The sequence below is a fragment of the Channa argus genome, chromosome 4 (assembly GCF_033026475.1).
Source record: "Channa argus isolate prfri chromosome 4, Channa argus male v1.0, whole genome shotgun sequence".
Classification (NCBI taxonomy): Eukaryota; Metazoa; Chordata; class Actinopteri; order Anabantiformes; family Channidae; genus Channa; species Channa argus.
In genome coordinates this window covers 26,831,377-26,854,371 of record NC_090200.1, presented here as the reverse complement: position 1 = coordinate 26,854,371, position 22,995 = coordinate 26,831,377, and the positions used below count along the sequence as shown (strand labels likewise).

The 22,995-nt window shown below is 37.7% G+C and overlaps 1 protein-coding gene across 8 annotated transcripts in view; it reads right to left on the bottom strand.

Annotated features, from left to right (window-relative positions):
* Positions 1-19,670, bottom strand: part of ndrg4 (NDRG family member 4) — a 63,606-nt gene extending 43,936 nt beyond the window's left edge. For 2 of the 8 annotated variants that reach the window (XM_067500624.1, XM_067500629.1), the window contains exon 1: positions 19,498-19,666. Coding sequence is in view for 5 of the 8 variants with exons in the window: in XM_067500620.1 (XP_067356721.1) it covers positions 15,983-16,056 (74 nt within the window). In the remaining 3 variants the exon portion in view is untranslated. Of the gene's footprint in view, positions 1-15,982; positions 16,057-19,497 lie in introns of all 8 variants that reach the window. The other 6 variants (XM_067500620.1, XM_067500619.1, XM_067500626.1 and 3 more) reach the window with 6 other exon arrangements.
* Positions 19,671-22,995: the final 3,325 nt, after the last annotated feature.

Here is a 22,995-nt window from a genome sequence, read left to right as displayed (position 1 = left end):
CAATGCAAGTTATTTCATAGGTTTGGATATTTTTTCACTAGTTTCAAAAAGAAAAGCAATTTAAAAAATTCCAGATCGCTTAACATGTTCCTTCAGTCTGAATAAAAGATTCTAATGTTCAGCTGCATCAAAAGGAGCACTTGGTGGTACTAAAACTGACGGTTTATTATTAATCCTGACAACTACTTTGACTAAAGCTGCCTCTGTATTGTAAAGAGGAACCCAGACTGAAACATTTCTAACTTGTTAGTTTCTTCTAAAATTGTTAAATATCTACTGGGTGTCAGGTTTTTTTTTTTGTTTGTTTTTCAAAAACAAAACAGAAAAAAATGCTTACAGATGTAGGTAATGTAAACCTGTCCCCTCTGTAAAGATTCTCAGATATCCACGTTTGAGTTTTGAATCGTTTCAACTTGACTTCTTTGTTCTTGGTTAGAAGTTACTTATCGCAGCAGCCTCCTCAGTCTGAATAAAAGGGGCTAGGGAACCCAGTTATATCCTCCAGAGTAGGACACCTCTCCTTTAAGGGCATTATGAAGACTATTGCATGCATATACAGAGATTCTAGTGCAAACATGAAACAGCAACAGTAAAAATATGTGAGAAAAAACAGCAGTTAGAAAGGGGACATGTACCCCCAAAGCCCGGTGGAAATGATAGCTTTGACCGTGTTCAGTTGAATCTACTCAGAGTGCACACTTGTGACTGTCACTGGAGACAGCCAGCGCAGCTTCCAGACTCTCAGGGCGATCAGCTCAATATGTATCAGTCACTCTGTGAACTGTCTGGAATAAAAATGAAGCACTAGATGGATAATGACTGCAGCTTCAGTCAAAATGGATGCACAGACCAACAAATAGCACCACTCAAACACACAGAAACTTTAAAAACAAATAATCCAATCAAAATTAACACTAAGATAGCCACAGTCTTTAAGACATTACACTGTGTAAGTTTGGAACATATAAAATGATCCCAGTTAAGTTAACTTGGGAAGATAAATTCAGTAAGCTTAGAATATTGACTCAACTCTTGGACAGTTGTTACAAATTATCTTTCTTGTTGCATTTCTCAGTTTAAGGAGTCAGTTCTTCAACTGACATGAAGAACTTCCAGCTACAGATGGCCAAGTCCTTTTGCACAAAATAAGTGCAAAGACAGCAATTTTGTGACCTCAGTCACTGCCAATAGGGAATGAGTCAATTAACCTTCACTATGAAAGAAATAATAATAAATGAACCTGAATGAACCCTAAGCAATTCATTAATTCAACTCGCTGGTTCAAATCAAAAGCCCTAAGGTAAAAATAACTCGTGTTTATGAATTGTAGTTGGTAGGCAAAGTTAAATAAATTTGAAATTTGTAAAACTGACTTATTTACGTTAACTACAAAAGCTTAGTCAATTTCATCTCATGCCAATGTGCTGTTTTACAGTCTAGAACCCCAAAGATCTAAATTAATAAATAAAAAACCTACTTGTCCTTACTTCACCTTGCTGAAGACCCACATCCCTCCTTTTTACATAACTGCTTTCATTGCTTTACAATTTTGCCTCAAGGACCTTCTGTGTACATCATCTGCATACTGCATACTTTGAAAATACTTCCACACCCCACCCCCAAATGTATGTATTCATCAGCAGAAAACTTGAACACAAGCCAGACAAACTGAAGCCTTTACAATTTTTACAACATGCACTATACCGTTTGTTCTCTATCTGCACATGCAGTAACAAAATCTTAAGCCAATCTTTCTCACTCATTAGCTATAGTTTAACAATATTCAATAAACCGATCCATTTTGTGTTCATGATTAGAAATGAATTAGGTGGTTTCACAAAGATGCTTTTACATTTTGCTTGTTTTAAAATAGAAAATTTGTGATGAACATGATTTAAAACAGCACTTATAAGTTTTGATTTTTATTAATTGTGTTTGACACCTTAAGGAGAGCAGAAATGCATCATTAACTGAAAAATACAACACACACATCCTCTTGACATGTATTTTTGATTTCTTTGCAGGTTGACATTAATCAATCAGCTCCTCGATGCGCAGCTCTGCACATGTATTTAAGATTTGGGAGGTGTGCATGTCAAGTCCTTTGTGAGCCTCTACGATCTCCATTTACCCATAACACCTTTATCTGCATAGGTAGATGTTTACATGTACCAATGAACAAGTATACAGTAATTTCACATTCAGTGGGATGTAAAACAAAAATAAAGAGCTAAAAATGGTTAAAAAGCTCAACACTACAACTGATCCTTTTGTCATTATCTGTAAAAATTAAACCATCCACATATAAACAGTTAATAAAGCTTTAGAATTAAGAGTTAAAACATTATTCACTTCATAATTTGCTTTTACTCTAGAAGCTCATGTATCCTATTTCCCTCCAAGCTAATCTTGCTGTGGCATTCTGTGGTGGTAAATCAGTACTTGTCTTACTGTCCTGGTCTCTGCTTCTTTTTATTTCTCTGTGTACAAAATTCATCACCACTGCTTGACAGTCCAGACTCTCTTGTCTATACTTTCCTTTTCTGTCTCCCAGCACCTCCTCCCTTCAGCTTGCTGTCCTTTGACATTTTCTTTCTTTCCCTCGCCACTTAACATATTTCTCTCTTCTACCCCCCTCTGTCCCTTCAATTCTTTTGCTGCCAACTCCGTCTTTTCTGTCTCCCAATTCCACTCTGTCCCATCCCTCTCTTTCTCACCATCTCTATTCAGTCTGACATGCTTATGTAAGACAGCTGGTTGTGAAATCAATTACCACTGCATCACACCAGCTATATACGGTTTTCATGACGCCAGTGCTGCTGGTGGAATGATACCGGTGCCATCCTCATTTGTTTTTATGTTGTGTGTAGCAACTTTGTATCTATATATGGGGAAGTTTGTGTTTCTTTAGTTAAAGATGTGGAGGGTTAGAAATAATACTATATGTGTATGCGCCTTGTGGAACTACATTCAGTCTGTTAGTCATTTGGTCTGATTTCTACAGCAGCTTGATGTCCTAGCAATTAGTGCTCAAATTGTAATGAAAGTTAAAATAATATAGTATAATATTTTTATTTTAACCACATCACCAAGGCAAAATCTACAAAAACATTTTAAACGAAATTTAATTAGGACTCTCCTCCATCTTTTCAGGCAAAAAGGTGCAGTAACTTGCATTACTCTTGCTGTACAAATCTTGAAAGTAAATTTGAGTTACGGCTACTGATTAGTAGCAGTACCAACAAAATACTAATGAGATACCAAGACTGTGTAAACATTATATTATATTATGTATCCCTAGTGTTGGCCTTGAACATGTACAATGCAAGAACAGCTTAGGGCTATTTTGTACGGTTCCAAAAGTGGATTTGTGGATTTAAATGACATGACAAATATGTGGTCTCATCTCTGCATTTTCTTGTTTCTATACTCTATATTTATGTTGTTCCTCCCCATATCTCCCTACTTTAGCTATGTCATGTAGAGCACTGCTGGTAAAGCCAGTGAGCTGAGCAGTGAGGCATGTGGCTATCACAGTCCACTCTCCACAGTGGAGGACCTAACTTCAAAGCCTCTCTTCATCCCCGTGGATGGGCAGCCAAATTGCCAGTGAGTGAAAAGTTATTTACAGACCTGTTTTCTTTTTCACAGGCCACCCCTTTTCACACTAAGGGGTGGATTTTTGTTGAGTTTGGGAGAAAAACATTGTGCTTTTTCGGCAGTTTGTTGAGAACAAAATAGACTCTCCCTGTTCCTTTCTCTCCCTCCTTCGCTTTTTTTTTCTTTTTAGTTCTGGCCAGACAGCGTTGCTATGACAACCCAGCTTGGTCCCATCGGCTCTGGCTCACCTTCCTCTCGCTGCTTTTTTTTATATTACACGTTTATTTTCCCACCATCTCATCTGAGCGTCTTGTAAAAAATATTCCTTCTGTGTTATCATGTTTCTTACATCTGTTTCTTATTGCCAGTTTGAAAAATCTATTTCTTTTTTTGTACTTTTTTTACAAACACACTTGGTTATTCATAAGCAGCAAAAGCAGAGCTCACACTATTGTATAAATCTACTGTGTGTATCTTTGCACTGCCATTCATACACTTTGTTCACCACTCAGAAGTACATCTTGTCACATCTTGTTCTGCTGTTTTTTTTTTCTTTTTCTTCAGTTCACCAAATGCTATGCTATGATCTCATTCAGTCTTGTAACTACTGTAGCATCAATTTGTGACAGTTAAGTGAGAACATACGAAAGCCAAAATCAACAAGACTAAAACTTGCTGAAACCTCCATTTCATCCATTTGCCCAAATACCACATTTATAAACAAAATGTCATTTCAGTAAAACCATATAATTTGTTACAAAAACACAGTGCAAAATAGAAGGTTATAAGATGAAAAGTATCAAAAATAAAGTTCAAGTTGTGATAAAGAAGAACTGTTCTCTACAGAAGACAACTTAAGCATTTAAAAACATTAAGATGCTACATACAATAAATTGGGGGTGAGCTTGCCACCATCAGTGTATACAGATACATTATGTGTGTAGGAGTTGCCATTGCTCTCAGTCACTGTAGAGAGCACTGTGGACCAGTCTACACTAGCACATAGAAAGGCTTCTACAGAAGAAGAAACAGGGGAAGCTACACAGGGTTTAACAGAAAGTTGTACACCACATGTTGTGTGTTCTACTTGATTTATGTTAATTTGATTTTTGAAAAAATGTAATGCAGTTTTATTATAAAAGAGAATGGGAGTTGGGTTGAGGCTCCTGTGGCATATTGAGCCATTCACCAACAATGGTGCATGTGGAATTGCATCTGCACATTGTAATGTTTTAAATTTTCAAAGGCATATGGCTCAAATATGTAACGACAGAGGTTGCAGCAAACTTGATGAGCAAATATATTTTAAAAGTCTCTAGTTATGCTAAGACACTACCTTGTTTTGACCTCACAAGGTCTTTATCTGCTTAGAAACTGTAGAAACTGATTGTTCATGCCTGATATCCTTTATAGACAATTAGACATATACACCAATAGTTGAAACCCAATATCTGTCATCAGATGATATGCATCGTAAAAACGAAAATTAAATGACAACAAGATAAATATAACCACTGAATCTACTACAGATTATCTGATGAGACAGAAAGCATGGCCATACAAAAAAGTGCTGCACCTGGATTTTAAATGTGATACACTACATTTTCGACTTTGAAGAAAAAAAATTATTATAAGACTCTCTAGAAATAACTCTAATGATCTGTAATCATAAGACGTCATTATGTTTTGTTTCGCTTTTTTATACATTTTCGTGTTCTGATAACAGTTCCTCCATTTGTATGTGCAATATTTGAGAATGATGCTTTAGTTTTAAGCCATCATAGTTTTTGTTTATTTACAACACCAGTTTCATAAAAAAATGGTAATCCTTTGTCAATCCACTCCACATATCAATGTTTTACATCTAAAACTAAAGTTTTGATCAGAGCGAGCCAAAGTCCATGCGTTGTTGCAGCTAAAGCACCTGGCAAATCTCTGAGGCAACCCACCAGGTCTATGTGTTTCCGACCTGAGACAGTCCTTTGCAACAATTTACAGTATGTGAGTTTTTCCAAATACTTTGGGGCCCCTAAAATTGGAGGTAATAATGATATAATGTATATATTGTAATGTAATGATGGTTTTAATTCTTACTTATTTTACCTACAGTAACCATATCTATGCTATGTGTGTAAGCTTTAGAGCAATTGTTTTGGCTCACATTGTGCAGTGACACGGGAGAAGTCTGTGTGAAGGAATTGTCAAGAAACTCATAGAAAATCTTAGATCATTAGAGTGCAAATCAATTTCACAGTGACATAGATGGAAAACATCTGATATGACATAAGTTCACTGACAGTTTTACTCAATTCAGTTCACTCGATACCTGGTAACTGGGACAACTCAAACATACAGAGTCAGAGACAGAGCAAAAATAAGACAAGGGAGGCAAAGAGAATGAGGGAAAACTGTAGGGGAAAAGGGGGCATAGGAGGAAGAGGAGAGTTTTACATTCAATACATGAACCAAACTATTAGCCACCATGAAAAACCAAGAATGAACCAAGGTGTCACACGTGGTGTGAGTCAACAATTTCAACACATTGAGTAATGTGTAGTAATGTGCAGACCCACCCTTACACGCCCGTCCCACCGGCTCTGTCACACCACAAGGTTAGGCTCCAGTCTATTAATCAGACATGTGGCTTCCACAGTTCAAAGAGGACAGCTGCCCTCTAAAGAACTTGGGTGCTCTTTCACTCCCTTCACACTCCCCTTTCCCTTCACAGCGATCACACACCAATACCTGAATGTCTGTAGTCTGATTAAAAAAGCCTGAGAAGACAGAGGGTGATGGTGTAGTACAAGCAACAAGGACACACAAACCCTGCTACTGATACTTTAGTGCGGCCAGGAAAAAATGCTAACGAAAGTCTAGCCTCATTGGGGCTACTGGTGTGGCTGTAGACTTTCATTTTTGTTACAACACACAGACTTGAAATTGAGTTTTAAAAATCAATTTGTTGTAGTTCTGGCTAAAATCCTCTTCAGTTAACTTTTTTCTCCCACTTGTTTTAAGGGCATTGTGCCTCCTCTAGTAAGTTCCAGCCTTATAACAGTGAAATAAATTAGGACGGAGTAAATAGCTTCTTTGATATCAGGAAACTCTGGTTACTATTATTGTATATTTATTATTTATTTTGTAAAGAAATAAAGTGTTTTTTTTTACAACAATGCGATAGTAGGTCTACAGTTTATTTTATTGTACTTAACAAAGTTAAAATATTTTCAACAATTCACTCAAATTAAGACAAAGTAACTTATTTAAAATATATTTTGCTTAGTTTTTGTGTATTCCAGGACCTTTCATAGGCAATACATCGAGGGCCATGTATAAGATACTTTTTAATTTTGTATCACCTTTATAAAATAAGATGCATTAACAAATTAACATTTAAATAAACACTGCACAAAAATGTTAACATTTGAATTAAATAAAGCATAACCCTACATCAACTGCTTTATTCATACGTTTTTCAGCATTATTTATTTATTTTTTGTAATTTGAATTGAGGCCTGCACAGTAAATTGTAAAAACCTGAAGCAAATCTGTATCAGAGCTTGATCCAGTCAGGAGATCCTGACTCGTAACTAATGTGTCCTGACACTCATTGCTACAATCACATCATCTCTCTCACCCCCACGGTTAACCAGTTATTCTACCAGCTGGAACAATAAACCTAACAAATCTCAAACCTAAAACTGTTTACAACATGTTTTAAAATCGGAGAAAGTAAGTCAGCTCTTTCCACCATTTGAAATAAAACTTTTAATTATGTATAAGAGAAGAGGGAAGAGACACAGAGAAGCTACACAGGGCAGACATATCAATCTCAGAGTTGGGGATTAAATATTAAATATTAGCTATCTGTTTCAGACTCAAACCCTGAGCAGCAGTTTTTCTTCTGGCATAAAAAGCTCCCTTGTCAGCACTGTCAGATGAAAGCTTTGTGTACCCAAAACATTGTAGCTAGAAATAGTTTACAGACACTAAGGAAAAGAAACCTAATGCATTTTGGATTGATGGGCATGTACTTTTTTTATTCATACTTATGGTATACAAAACAGAAATGAACCAATTGATGCAAAATAAGTAACAATTAAAAAGTAGGACAACACGGATATATTTCAGGTACACATTTTTGACAATACACTCGTGTATTTTTGTCTCATCTCTCATCTGTGGCCTCAAAGTTAAGGTACAGTATGAGAGGGCAGCACCCCTTGAGGGGTCTGAGTTTCTGCTGAAAGTGTAATGCTAATTCTGGCAGGAAAGCTGTGTGCAGAGGACAAAGCACCGAGCCTTTGTAATCTCTGGCCTTTTTCTTTTATTTATGCAGCACATTAAAAGGTTTCTAAAGGACAAATGTAAGAGTTGTAAAGACCTCTTTAATGCCAAATGGAATCCAATTGGAGAGCAATTTCTCATCCCATATTAAAATTAAGGTTGCAACCTCTGTCTGTAACTAAATAATACTGAAGCCTGGAAAAATATACATTGTTATTGGATACAAAAAAGCCACATGATTTGCTGTACAACAATAGGTAAAAACACTACAATGACATGTACCTATCATTAGCCATAAAATGGAATTAGCTTTTAAGCTAATGCTGACAAAAATGGAAATTCACAGTTCAATGGCAAATTACGATGATGTGATATGATGGACAGATGTTGGAATGTTGTTTGTAACGACATACTGTAAACTGAAATCATAAGATACTTGGATTATTACCTACCCTTTCACGCTATTTTGTAGAGACATTGAGTGGAAATTTGTTGTAAGTGACAATTTAATCACCTGATCATGAGCTATGCCGACCCATTTCTATCCCACAGCATCACATATTGACGTTTCCTAAGGCGTCAAATTGTGCTGCTTTGTACGTCCTTTGGCGTATCATATTGACGCCACATAGATACCCTGTTACTATTGGACACTCCAGGAGCTCCAGGACCACCACCTTTTAATGTCACAGGAATGACTTTATATACACAAAACAAACTATATTAGGGTTAGAGTTAGGAAACAGTCATCAATAAAGCGCACAACATTTCGGATTACAGTCGAACCCTGGTCTCCTGTAGAAAGTCCTGTGTCTTGTTGTACGATCCACCACTTCGTCAGCCCCCTATGAGACTTTTTCACTTCGTATTTTATGTCATTGGCATAAAATATTGACGTGTCAGGCTTTCTAATTAACTACACTGAAAGCTCTGAGCATCAATCATTGTTGTCAACGAGTACCTTAAGCGTCAGCATGTAACTCAGAAAGTCTTGACAAAGCTGTGCTTTGTGATGCCTCGGGAATGAGAACTGGCTGGCTGTGCTGTGACACAGTAAGTAAGGGCAACTCATTTCTTCAACATGATTCTTATGTTCTTAATTTGGGGACTACATGTTAATAAAAGGTGCTAAACTCTGTCTTCCCTACATTAGAATACCTCCAAATGTTACAGATGGCATGATCAAGAGGAAGTTTACATTCAGATGATGTCATCTGGAGGAAGATTTTAGTTTAAATATTAGTTGGTTGGTCACAATATAGACATTGTAAGTTTTGTGAACCCAATCCTCTGAATGACCGGTGAATTTAAAAACTGTTTTTATAAGGTCACCTAGAGAGATTTTTCAGCTAGAAACAGCAACATGTTTAATGCAGGGGGTATGCAGAGGGTAGTTTATTATCATTCATATGTGCGTCCTTCCCAAACTACAACCGTAGCAAGAAAATTGAAAATCAAGTTGCCCTTTAACAGTTTGACAGCATGAGATATAAAAATTATTTTAACTTGTTAGACTTTGGTGCTTTAAATTTCTTTTCTTGGAAATAAAAATTATTAGTAAAAAAGGAAAAAATCTTGACTGACTCTAGTCATTTTCATCTCTTCTTTTCACACATCCAAAATCACAAGCCTTTTACATGTGTACAGTTGTTGCTGGGCTTTAAATTTCTATGCTATTGTATCATACTGCATTTCTGAACTTCTCCCATGACCTGTTTCTCTTGTCTGTTCAATGGTCATGCCAAAACAAATTTTGGTAAATAATTACATAATAGCAATTTTCATTTTGAAAGCTTACCAATAAGGGGTAGGCGGAATGAAGACATCATGCTGGTTATTAAAAGCACATGAAGGAAATACTGTGATTAGCACTCAGTTGGGAATGGTTTTAAAGTCAAGGACTTTGCCAAGGAGTATACAATTTGGCGGCAGCTGACATTTATGGGTTCATGTTAATTGCGTGTTAGGGCTGATTCTGTACTATCCGATATGTAGCAATGTTGTCTCAAAGCTCATTAACATTAACTAGCATTAGCCACCATAAGCTTAAAGTCTAGCAACAATTCTCTGGGGTATAATCATTGCATTTCCACAGCAGGACCAATGCCCCAGAGAGATTAAGCAAATTAGCAAACTGATATATTAAATGTGTAGAAGGTCTTTTAAAATGGTGGATGTGTATAATGCTGCACATTATTTGACCATTGCTGCAAGTATGTTCATTTTGTGTGTTAAATTGTGATTTGATGTATATCCTAAGATATCATCTTTGCTTTGAACAAGTGTGTTGAACTGATGAAGAGCTGGTGTGAGCAGTGATTAAAGTAAAGCCCACTCATGTCCTTTTTTTGCATATACAGTACTTGCCTCATTAATTCCAGTTTAATGGGGCCATAGACAAGAGGCCAGTAGTACCCAGATGAACATTCTGACCTCTTTATAACCAGGAAAGGCTAAGCAGAGTTGTTCTTCCTAATCATTGCCAGTGTTTACAACTGAGACTTTGCTCAGAGAATTTCTAAGCATCCACAGTTTGATAGGACCACTTGTACTCATTTTGACAAGTTGCACAACCCTGTGTCTAGAGACAAATTGAACTCTGGTTCTAATAATTGCTTGGTGAAAAACATTCCCTCTTTCTGGTAATGCCTTATAAGCAGCCACATGTTCACTAGTAGAGCAAGGTAGCAGATATCCCTATCATTTTGTCTTCATACTTGACAAATCCCAATATTCCTTGTATATTTTTCTCATAATTAGTTTTTAAGAGGATTTGTGTTTTATGTGATTTTGCACTTAAAATGGTAACCTGACAAGCTGTTAAAAATGGTCATCACTAAAAGGCATTTAAACCTGGATGCCAGTATTCCTGTGAGTATACTGTAAAAAAAATTAACCGCTTTTCAACTCCACAAATATGGATTTGAAATAGGCTAAACGTTTACAGAAGCAGAAAGCAAATGTTCCAGATATAATCAGGTCAAAGTGCGACGCATCAACATCATGCAACTCATGTAATATTAGTGGCCATTGGCGGCCCCTTCTCCTGGTTTTATTTGGTGGAGCCCTAAACATTTTTCTGCTACCTTTAAATGCTCGGAACCAGAAAATTGATGCTAGAGCAGCTCTTGCTGAAGCCAAAATTGCTGCAGAGGACATATATTATAATGAACTGGTTGAAATGGTTTAAATGTTTATTTACTGCTTTTTACAGTAACATCTGCCAGTGTAAAACCAATGTATTGTAGCCTTTATGATAATGAGGTATAGTGTTGAAATCTTCCTCATCAGTGGATATTTTTTCACAACACACTGGTCCCTGACAACATTTTACTTCAAACGCTACTAAACTAAAGCTTAAAGTAACAATAAACGAAAATGATATAGAAATGATTCCCTGAGATAAAAGCTTAACTAAAACTAAGAAAACCACTGGTAAACTAACTAAAACTAAACATGAAATTTGGGTGAATTAAAAACACTTTTGAAAATGTAAAACTGTAATAACCGTGGGACCAAGTCTTATGCCAACTCTTAGTGAGGACCTTGGTAGGGAGTCTCTCCAGCACACTCTTCGTTCCAGATTAGTGAACTTCTGACTGCCTTCTTGACCTGAGGGAGTCAGAAGTTCTAAGTGCTGCTGCATTTTGAATCCTCTGAATTGGCTTTATTGGTCATGCTGGTAGCCTTGTTAGTAGGGCACTGCAGTACTCAAGTTGAGGTCTGATATTTCTGATGTTGTAGAGGGTACATCTGCATGCCTACAAGCTGGAAAAGATATGCCAAGCAACATAAACTGTCCCAATGTTTTAATTTAGCTTTTAAAGAATTCCTCAGACTTCCTCAGTATTCTCCCTCAGTGTCATGATCTTTGGCCAGCACCGAAAAGGCACATATGTGGAATCACACGCCCAGGGATTTAAATCCCATCCATTATGCTACCTAACTACTACCTTCCATGCATTTGGCTTTATCTTTGGCTTTGGCCTATGGCTCCTGAAATTGTTGCAGTACTGTTCCCGTGTTTAGTTGCCGAGCTTTATTTCCTGTCCTTGGCTTTTATTTTGTTGCTCCTCCCGGGCCTCTACATGTTAGTCTGTTTGGTTTTTTCACCTTCCACGTTTGTCCTGAATTGTTTCACCTGTTCCGCTGTCCTTCTCCCCACCTTTCTCTGCCAGTTTGTTTGTATTCTCTGCCTGTTGTATTCTGCTCACGCTCCCGGATCTTCCCTGTTTGGACACTCACCTCTGCCTTTTTTCCCTGCTCCCCTGGCACAGTCCCAACCTAAGTTGTCCTCCCCTTTTGGGTGTATATGTTACTTCAGGGCTTTTAGGTAGTTTTGTTACCTTTTGTTCTCTTAGTCTGTCTGTAAGTTCTTTACCCTCCTTATGGAGTGATTTTTAGTTGTGTTCTCCCCCCTAAATTCCTCATAATAAATACCCCTTTTCTTTATAATGAACCTTGGGAGTACCTGCAAAGAGCTGTCAATCAGCAAATATTGGCATAACAAAGTTGGAATTATCTTACCGATCATGATACCGGTCTCCCAGCCACAGATTATGGGAGCAGTTTATAGATAAGGTAATGGCAATAGTGATGCAAGGCCATCATGTCTGGTTCCCCTGATCTAGAATATCACCAGGCCAGGTTTATTCTCATGACCTATTTATATGTCAGCAGCAATGTGTTTAGTAGTTACCTAACAAACCAAAACATGCTGGTGTCTAACATTAGAACCTTGCACTAGTTTCCCCATTTTGATGTGACAGAACTTGACTCGTCTGCACAGAGCCTACCATACTTTTTGGCAGTCAAGTGTTGATGTAACCCCTCATCTACCATTAAGATAAGACCATCAGCCACAGCCAAACACTACATTCACACACCCTGGCTTGTATTTATTTGGCTCAAGCTGAATGGCACAGTTGGATTGTCCGGCAGCTGAACTTAAACATGCAGTCAAATGTTCATTCTAGTGGTTGTGTTTCTATGGTCCGCCCACAGCGCTGCAGGGTGGATGCCAGCAGAGCAGATGGGCAGACTGTGTGGCTACCAGCAGTACGCTGAGGGGTGACGGGAATGTTTGCCGGGCTCCTTCCTGAATCGAATGGGGAACCAGATGTCAAGGAGAAAATCTCATTGGAGTGCGGGGGTAAATGGTATCCTGAGCAAACCACAATTGCTTCCTTCAGAGACACATGGTTTCATTACAGTGTCCACAGTGCCATAAACCAGATCTCAAACAGTAGGGACTGCTCATAATTCTATATCTATGTGGAACTGGAGGTGTAAAACCACAGCATGTACAAGGACTTTTGGAATATAACAGTAATTGAAGTACATTTTGTTAACTGACACTTTAATTCTATTTCAGTACCACTCTCTATGAAGCAGCATTTCAGATCTCTTCCTGCTCTGTAGCCGAGAACAGTGTGCATTCACTTTTATAATCAATAACATCTCCGGGCAAAATCATGTTTCCGACATTATATCACACTGTTGCACCTGGTGTTCCATCCACCATTTTAATAGACATCCTCCATTAGTGACCACTGAGCGACACAGTGCAGACATTCAATAACCAATATGTCAGCAACAGCATTCACTTAATGAATAGCTCCCTTTCACACTAACAGATCATGACATGCACTCTGCCTCCTTTTTTCTAAACCCATGACATAACCAATAGTCTGTCTTTTATGATTTGATGAAAGCACTAGAACTGTTATATTGTATTGCTCAGTAACATTTACCAACATTTATGCCGATCTGCTACTCATATTGCAGCTGTAGACTTTATTGTTCACACACTGAAGCTCCATTACAAAGATGTGATAGTATGCATGCAGAGATGTGTGAAACATGCAGTTTTCATGTTCACAGGACAGCCAGCACCCAAGCTGATGGGCGACAGTAATATATGACACAAACATTGAAGGGACAGGGCATGGTATTGTGCTCCATGTCTTTGAGTACAATGAGGTTAATATTTACATAAAAGAAAATAAACCATACTTGTATAAAGTAATTTTAAAGTTGTGAAAAGGGACAGGACAGTAACTTGTGAGTTACACGATTTTGTCTAATGTATTGTTATGATTGGACACTGGATTGTTGCCTGGCATTTTGTCAGCTAAGTATCACATTAGGGGTCTTCAAATTACCATGGGATTGAAAAGACTTGTTCTCACTTATATTGTCAAAATCTATTTTTCCTTAATTAATTCTGAAAATATTAAACACGAAGTACATATTAACTAGCTCTCTAGCTCTCAACTGTGTTCCTTAGCTTGCAAGACTAGTGAGTAATGTTGCATAATTAATCTAATGGTAATCACAATTGGAATGTCGGCCCATGGGATTATATAACTACAAAAGGCCCGGCTTGAATTAAATAAATGTATGAATATGAACATGGCAAACTATTCTCTGTGCAGTTGAGTGTGTGTGTGTGTGTGTGTGTGTGTACGTGTGTGGATGTGTGTCCATGTGGCCAATGAGCAACCAGGAACAAGTGTGCACAATAACTTTGTTAAGAAAAATAAGTTATATGAATATTTGGATTCAATTATTTGTACTGTTTGTTTTTTTTAAAACATCGACTCGAGGAGCATATGTTAGTGTGAGGATTCACTCTATTATTGATACTTAAGTCTTGATTTTGGTATTCAAAATACATTTTGCTTCATGTCCGGATAGCAGTATAGAAATAAAAATAGCTAATGACAGGCTATAGCTAACTGGAGTTTGATTTTATTTAAACGTAACTTGATTTAACTTGATTTTTATGTTTCGTGTAAACACAAAAGTTACATAATGTCACGAATATGCAAATGAATAAATTAAGGAAGGAACATATCTACAACTACTTACACAGCCAATTACACTATATTGCCAAAAGTATTCGCTCACCTGCCTTTAGACTTTAGTGACATCGGATTCTTAATCCATAGGGTTTAATATGACGTCGCCCCACTCTTTGCAGCTATAACAGCCGCAGTCTTCGCTCTAATTCATCCCAAAGGTGTTCTATCGGGCTGAGGTCAGAACTCTGTGCAGGCCAGTCAAGTTCTTCTTCACCAAACTCACTCATCCATGTCTTTATGGACCTTTCTTTGTGCACCTGAATTCATTTAATTGGATGGGTGAGCGAATACTTTTGGCAATATAGTGTATCTTAAAAATGTGGCCTTGTAGCCACTAGGTTGTGGCTAAAGTTTCACTTAGCTTCTGTCAATTTTATTTGCACTTGTGTTGTTTAGTACCGACTTGTGTAGGTCATTACCAACAAATACTCATATTTCTCATATTTTTGTTTATTTTTAACAGCCACAGTTATAAAAATGTGTTTGTGTGACTATAAAGTGATATAGTGACTATAAAGTTGTTGTCTTTTTAAATCTAGTCTAATTACTATTGTGACCTTTTAAGTGAGATTGAACTTGTGGTTGAATATATTGGCCCAGGAAAAAACAATAAGCTCTTCTTTTCTTTTGTAGGCATCTTCAAGAAAGCTTGAAGGCATTGTTATTGACAGGAAGGGCTTTTACTTTAAATGTAACCACGAAGAGCGGTAGCTTGTGGTTGTGAGTTTAATTTATTTGTTGCAATGTATTGCTTGACTATTTTTTACAGTTCTTAATATTAAAATAGCAAAAACAATGACATTAGCATTGTGATTCTGCAAAAATATAGGAATGAGCAGGACTACTCAACACACTGTGTCACCTGGAAGTGGTGCTACCAAATTTGGCTGTGGAAATGATCAGTTTCAGAGGCTTGGTTTACTCGCACACTAACTTTCAGTAACCACCTCAGTATATCTCTTAGTTTTAAAATTAATTCTACAATTACATAGACTACTGTTGTCCTTAGCACGTTTAATAACTAAATTATGAATTCTCATCAGATTCGTGGGTATTTACCTGCTGCTACAGAATGAATATGTAGAACATTAGACTGACTGACAAAATGGAACGGATGATTACAAAATGCCAGAAATAAATCCACACAGGCTGCATAACGGAGGGACCTGTGAGGTATAATGTATGGTACATTATGTAGGTAGGTACAGTGGCTTCACGGTCCTACGTACATGGTCTGCAGGAGGCTCTGTGGAACCGTGCAGCCAGCCTTGGGAGGGAAGTTCCAAAACAATCCAGGCCCCATCTAGCAGCAGGTATAAAAATACAAGAGACAAGATCGACTGTACTTGTTTTGGTGCATTGCAGGTGAATAGGCAGTATCAAGATTCACAGAACTGTAATAAGAGACTTCATGCAATACAACTACACAAGGTAGACAGAGTTATTAGGTAAAAGTCAGAGATTTATGGAAGCCTGTGAACATGACCATAAAAGATGGAAGAATAATGTGAAGGTTAGCAATTAATTTTAAAAAACTGTTTGTCCTTGCAGCCTTTAATGAAGCCAGTATGACATCTTTAGAGCTGCGTTAACGGACTTTTATTAGCCTCTATCAATTGCCAGAAATATGTGCAACACCACAGACTGTAATTTACATAAATAATACTGTCTTGTTTCCCAGTAACGAGGAAGCCAGCTAATTAGAGCATAGATCCAACACAAATGTCTAGCAAAGAGAAACTACATCATCATGTGAAAAACAGTAATAACAACATTGCTTCTCCAGTTGCTCGCTTGCAATTCCAACCTCCATTGTTTAGCTATTGAAAATGCCGCGGAGGTGGGAGGGTGGACTGAGGTATCGAGGTTGGGGCCAAGATCGGGGTTTGGGGACTCCAATGTGCAAGAAGCATTATTCCAAACACACAAATAACATGAAGACAGAGCAAGTCTTTGAAATCAATAATTCACCAATATCAATCAGTGATTATAGTCAAAATGGAATAATCAGCTAGGATAGAAGGCGCTGCTACTGATTAAAACAAATCATAAATATTAATAAACAAAAATGTCCAAACTTTATAACAGGTAGTGCTAGCTAACTATTAGTGACCAAAAGAATAGCTTTGGTCATTTTCTAATTCAATGGTCCTTGTTATCCATACAAACAATAAAACTAACACTCAGTTGCCTCTATTCATGTTTAGTGTCAATCACTCTGCAACCTGGAGTAGCTTATTTGTCTGTGCCACAGACTTCTGCTGTGATCTACAAGTTAATAAAAACACATCAGCACTCCACTAGGCACCACTTCAATCCAATTTTTGGTGGGGAAACTTTTAATGTTGCAATAAATACTATGATTTGCCATAATTCCACTGGGAGATGTTGTGTATGTGCTGTTTGCCAAGGTAGCAGAGTGATACCTCCGTTAAATAGTAAAATCTTTGTGGGTTGCTATGGTAACAGAGTAAAAAGAAGCGGTGTGTTGTTGTCTGGCTGTACTGACATAGAAGACATAGTAGTTTACTATTGAAAGGCAGGCAAAGTTAATGAAACTGTGGTTGTTGTGCAGCGTCCAACGTTGTGAGAACAGATGAAGAAGACCTACGCTGCATGGAAATGCAGAGTTTTAAACTACCTGCAAACTACAGCCGTGAGGGGCCAGGAGAGTGGCCAACCTTTTCTTCTGAAGCCAAGTCAAAAGCTGTTCTTCAAAATTACGTTTTAACAACATTATTTCCAAAATTATTCAGGTTTTAATATTCTTGCATATGTCCAATCATCAATAGAGCCTATTTATCTGACACTGACATTATCTCCAAACTGTTGAATAGTATATTTTTATAAATAACCTTTCATACATTAATATAATTAATACTTTGGATGTGTCCGTCATAGCTCTGGTCCTATACTTGAAAATTTGCTCACTCCAGTTTTGTCTAATTAGAGGCTGCCCTCTCCACTAAACTTTTCACCCCAGTGGGCTGCATACAGTGGGCTAGATACCTTCCCTCCAGGTCTACACTTGGCATGTAGAGAGCTAAACTTTAACAGACAAACAACAAATCACTCAAGTCATTTAATTCTTAACTGTGGGGAGCAAATAAAGCATATGCCAGTTCACTCATACCTTTAAACAGCAACCAAGTCCAGTTTATGCTTAGAGTAATATAAAATAATAATATCCATGTTGTTTATATTTTTTCCACCACAACTACAACAAAGAAAGAGCGCAGTTTCATGAACTTCACTTGCCTTTTGCTTGTTACAGAGCTTCAGGCATGCATGCATTGCCAGAAAACCCACACGCCTTGTTCTGTTTACTGCGTTACTATACCTACCTGTGTTGTAAATTATTTTTGGACAACAACAGAGGTCTACATCACAGATGAACAAACTAATCCAGGTTGCAGCTTGACAGACATTAAATGTGACTAGATTTAAATTTATTGCTGTTTTTGTTTCTGTACAAGAATTATTACAAATCTAATTAATTCTGGAAATTATTATGCTGTAAAGGTTGTCTATCCTCTGAAACTTAATAATGGTGTGTTCCATTCTGGGAGGTGAAAGCTATAGTTAGTCTACCTACAAGACATAGTACATTTTGTTCATGTAATTTTAAGCCCTACTCACTTCTTGCATTCATCGTGCATTAGAGTTGCCTCTAGGTAGCTTCACTTGTCCCTGAAAATTTCAATGCCCAGAAAATAAAAACCCATTGCAACAGGTACTTTTGTACTCCCAACACAGTACAGGTATAAAACAAAAATCTATGCCATATACTGTATAATGATTTTTTTTTTTAAAGTAATTGTTTCATTATAGCTTTAATTTCTTGTATACTCACACTGGCCACATGTGGCTCATGTGGGAATTAAAGCAGGAGTGTGTTGGTCTTTTGAAAACTATTTATAAACCATGAGCTAAGAAACAGAACCAGTCCCAAAGGAAAGACAGACACAGCTTCAATGGCAGTTTCATGAGATGATGGAACAGCAGCAGAAGCAGGGAAGGAAAAAAAAAAAAAAAGCCAGGACATTTTAACGCATTGAAACGGAATATGATAAACACTCTCAGTGAGAAAACGATGAGAACTGTGGAGTTCTGGATCCTACAGAGAAATTATATAACAGAACATAACAACAGAGAGATGTTGCTACTGTCGCTATTACAAAGGTTTAGGGTGTGAAACAACAAAACATTTTTAAATGTTTATCTTATTTTTCTGATTATGTAACCCACAATGCCCCTTTAAGAAAAAACTAGAAATTCTCTGAACATAATGAGGTTATATTAATAAATAAGCCTCAATACAAATACAACAATGAGCTTGAATAGAGGCACGCAGGCCCTTATACAGCCTCGATCCTTCAGGTGTTGCTAACAGTAACATGCAAAAATGCAGGCAAAATCTGGGCACCACTAGCACACACCTCCAACAAATTTAATCAACTTTTACGACTTTCACATACTGTATTTTTATCATTAAGTCAGCTTAGAAATGTAGGGTCCAAAGCCTTAGCAGCACTGTGCCAAAAATCCTGTCCTAATTTTAACTGCTCCTCCTCAAGTCCTCTAAAGCACACAGCACCTTAAATCTTATTTTCCTGAACAGATGATAGATAAAGTCTGAACATTATGTGGATGACAGCTTCTTAAAGAGGCTAAGCCTCGATTCAGGTGCAAAAACATGTCGAGTGACCATTTCATGTTTCAGACAGATGAAGATTTACAGTACCTGTGGTGTAGTTCAGAGTGTCCCCGGTCAGTATGGTCTGGTTTGGATGTGTTTTTTTTTTTTGTTTTGTTTGTTTGTCCGTCCGTCGGGCTACTAAGGACTGAATGCGCGTATGTCACCGAGAGTGTGCATGTGTGGGTAGACTAGACGAAATGACAAAGAGAAGCAGAGCCTTCCACTCTCTCTCTCTCTCTCTCTCTCTCTCTCCCTCTTTCTGTTCCCCTCCTATCCGTGATGATAAACAGAGAGCACGTGGCTTCACCAATGATGCAGCACACTGAAGATCACAGCACACACTGTGTGTGTGGGGGGGAGTAGTGACAAAGGGAGTAGGAGGTCAACAGAAATAATTGTAGAAAGAAATAATAAGAGGATGTAAAAGAAAGGATTGGAGTCTGATGGAGTGAGAGATAGGTGTGTTTGTCTCGCCTGTGTGTGTGTGTGTGTGTGTGTGTGTGTGTATATATATATATATATATATATATATATGTGTGTGTGTGTGTGTGTGTGTGTGTGTGTGTGTGTTTGTGTGTGTGCTTGTGTTCATGCTTTTTATAAGCAGGACATTGCAGCTCTGATTCAGCTTTGAAATTACTCATGCTTTTTAGAACATGCTAGCAAAATGGGATTGAAGTCATCCAAATTTGGAAGAATAGATCTTCTAATGAGGATCCAATTCTGACACCGTATCAGCTTGCAGACATCATAACACCCACACACTGACACACATACACACACACACAAACAGGCTTACCAACACAACAGCCTGCAGCTAACTAGAAGAGATTTTTTTTCTAATTCAAGATACTGTCAAGGAAACTGTTCTTGTTCGGCCAACTGGGGAATGAAGTGATGGAGCCACTAACACCAACATCCTCCATGTGTCCCTGATCAGTGACATGCTACATTTTAGTACAAACTCCCCAAATTTTAACATGTGTATAAGAACAGATATTTCCAAGCCTGTGAAACTGTCTATTGTAAAACAATCGAAACAGGTCCACCCTATTTTCTTTGAAGAATCAACCGTGTTTCAGATTCTGCACCAGCACATATTTGTTAAAGAGGGTTGTGGATGATCTGTCTCCTGTCGCCTTTAGCCATGTTCCTCAGATAATGCAGGACAGGGGAGTCGGGGCTGATCTGTAATGATATCTCATATCTTGGACACCTTATGTTGTGATTTCATATGGAACCTGAGTAAAAAATTGTCGGATTATCACCTGTTTCTTACAGCACATCTGAATCCTGTCTGATATCACTTTAGTGAAAGTTAATGTAACCAGTTGGAGAAATAACCAAGCCAATCAGAGCACTGCACGTTTTTAGTAAATTTTTCTATTTCTAGTAATTTTTCCTCTGATTACAGTATAAAGTAAATTCACTGTCAAGCGGTTTAATCCTGCATTTATTAGTAGCCAATTGAATACTGGGACCAAAAAGTGTGTTTACCGTCATGTCTCTCAATCTTCACTACATTTTTGTCTTATGTTTTTGCCAATGGCAGGAGTGCTACAATATCATGGTTGAGAAAGCTTTATTTCAAAATGAAAATCAATAAAAGCTTCCTCCTAACCTGAGCACTTTTCAATCACACAAGCACTCTCATACCCTGCCACATAAGCACTTTCGCAAATGAAGCCCTCTATATTTCAGTCTTTGGCTCCATGACATCATGCAGCTAATCTAGCAGTTAAAGCAAGCAATGCCTACAATGACAACAGCATTTATTAAAAAGTATGAAGACGTAAGAAGCATTATTGGATCCAGCTCTGTGACAGCTGCACGTGGTTGTTTAGGATTTGGCTGCTCTTAATTATTCACTGTAACATTGAACACTGTTAATGTAAATGAGGCTTTGAATAATTAGCATTTTGGTGACTCAGTTGGCTCCAAATCCTCCAGGTGGCTAAGTTGGTAGAGTGGCGTCCTACCCACCATAGGGTTGGAGGTAGGGTTGGACCACAAAGTGTCCCTAGGCAAGGCTAAATGCCCAACAGCTCATCCCCAGCTGTGCAGTGCCGGCCCGAAGCCCAGGAGAAATTGTGGATGGTTGCGTCAGAAAGGGCATCAGGCGTAGAAAATGTGCCAAATCAACATGTGGACAAAATTATCTGCTGTGGCAACCCTGAACTCACAGGATAAGTTGAAAGGACAAAAAAATTATAATAATACATTGGCTACAAAGCTTCCAAACTGCAGGAAAGCCTCATTTAACGTTCAACAATAAATGGCCCACAGCATGTCTTTTAGGCTCTGACTGGGTCATTTCTAAAAACTATTCACAGCACAGGGAAGAAAGCAGTATTTTTTGGTCTTGTTTATATATGGTTGTTTCTTTGCATGGTAAAGATTTAATGTGCATTTGTGGCTGCATAGACAAACTGTGTTCACTGAACTCTTAATGTTTTAAAAAATCTCCAAATGTTTTGCAAATTTACATTATTTCAAAGTGGCTAAACTTTTTTCTTGATGCAGTATTTCTGAGTGGCGAACTTGACTTGACCTGACTTCTTAAAGACTGAGCTGCTCTTTTTATATCTAATCATGATACTGACCTGTTGCCAGTTAACCTTATTACATGTTCCACTTGGTGTTTTGCTTAACATTTCACAACATTTTCAGTGTTTTGCTGCCCTGCTCCCAACTATTTTTAAAAAATATATTGGTGGCATCAATGTCAAAATGAGCAAATATACCGAAAAACAAACAAACATTTGATACATTGTCTTACTATTTACAAAAAAATAGGTTGCAAAACAGCTCTAATCCACACCTCCAATCTTATTTTACTGATTGCATTCCAGCTTTCCTAACTCCTGACAGCATTTAGCTTTAGTTAATGTCATTAGCCTAATGGATCACGTACACAAATCTCATCTGTTGTTATTGTGAACAGGGTTAGGGCCAAACACTCAACAAGTCTACTGTAGGTACTGTTAACAATACAACACAGCCTGATGCAACACACATATTGTCTTAATGCTAAAATGTAGACATATGTGTATTCTTATTTTTTGTTGTTCATTTTGGTTTAGAAAATCACTCGCAGTTACAAAGCTCTTTGATGGCTATTTAATAAATTATTTTAGTAGTTGTGAAGTGTTGCAGCTGTCGACTGTTGCACAGTAAGCTACAGAAGTTTTTCACCCACGTCACCAAGCCATGTGATACTTTGTTTTTGCTGCTATAATGAGCTTGACACCTTATCATTATCTGGCCATGGATAGTGCCAACAAGAAGAACCAATGTCTAGATTTACAATACAAAATCTAATCTACCCTGCCTCCTAAAAATGAAATCCCTATACAACTCAAATGCAATGATTTATTCATTATGTTCTGATGCAAATATTTTTTGAATGAATAAAATTATACTTTTATTAAGGGAAAGGAAGCTGCAAGGAGGTGGTTGGGGAGGGTGTCGGTTTGTACAGCACTGGACTGTTAAGCCAAAGACCCGATATCGATGTCAGAGTCCTGTGTCTGGTTAGGTTCA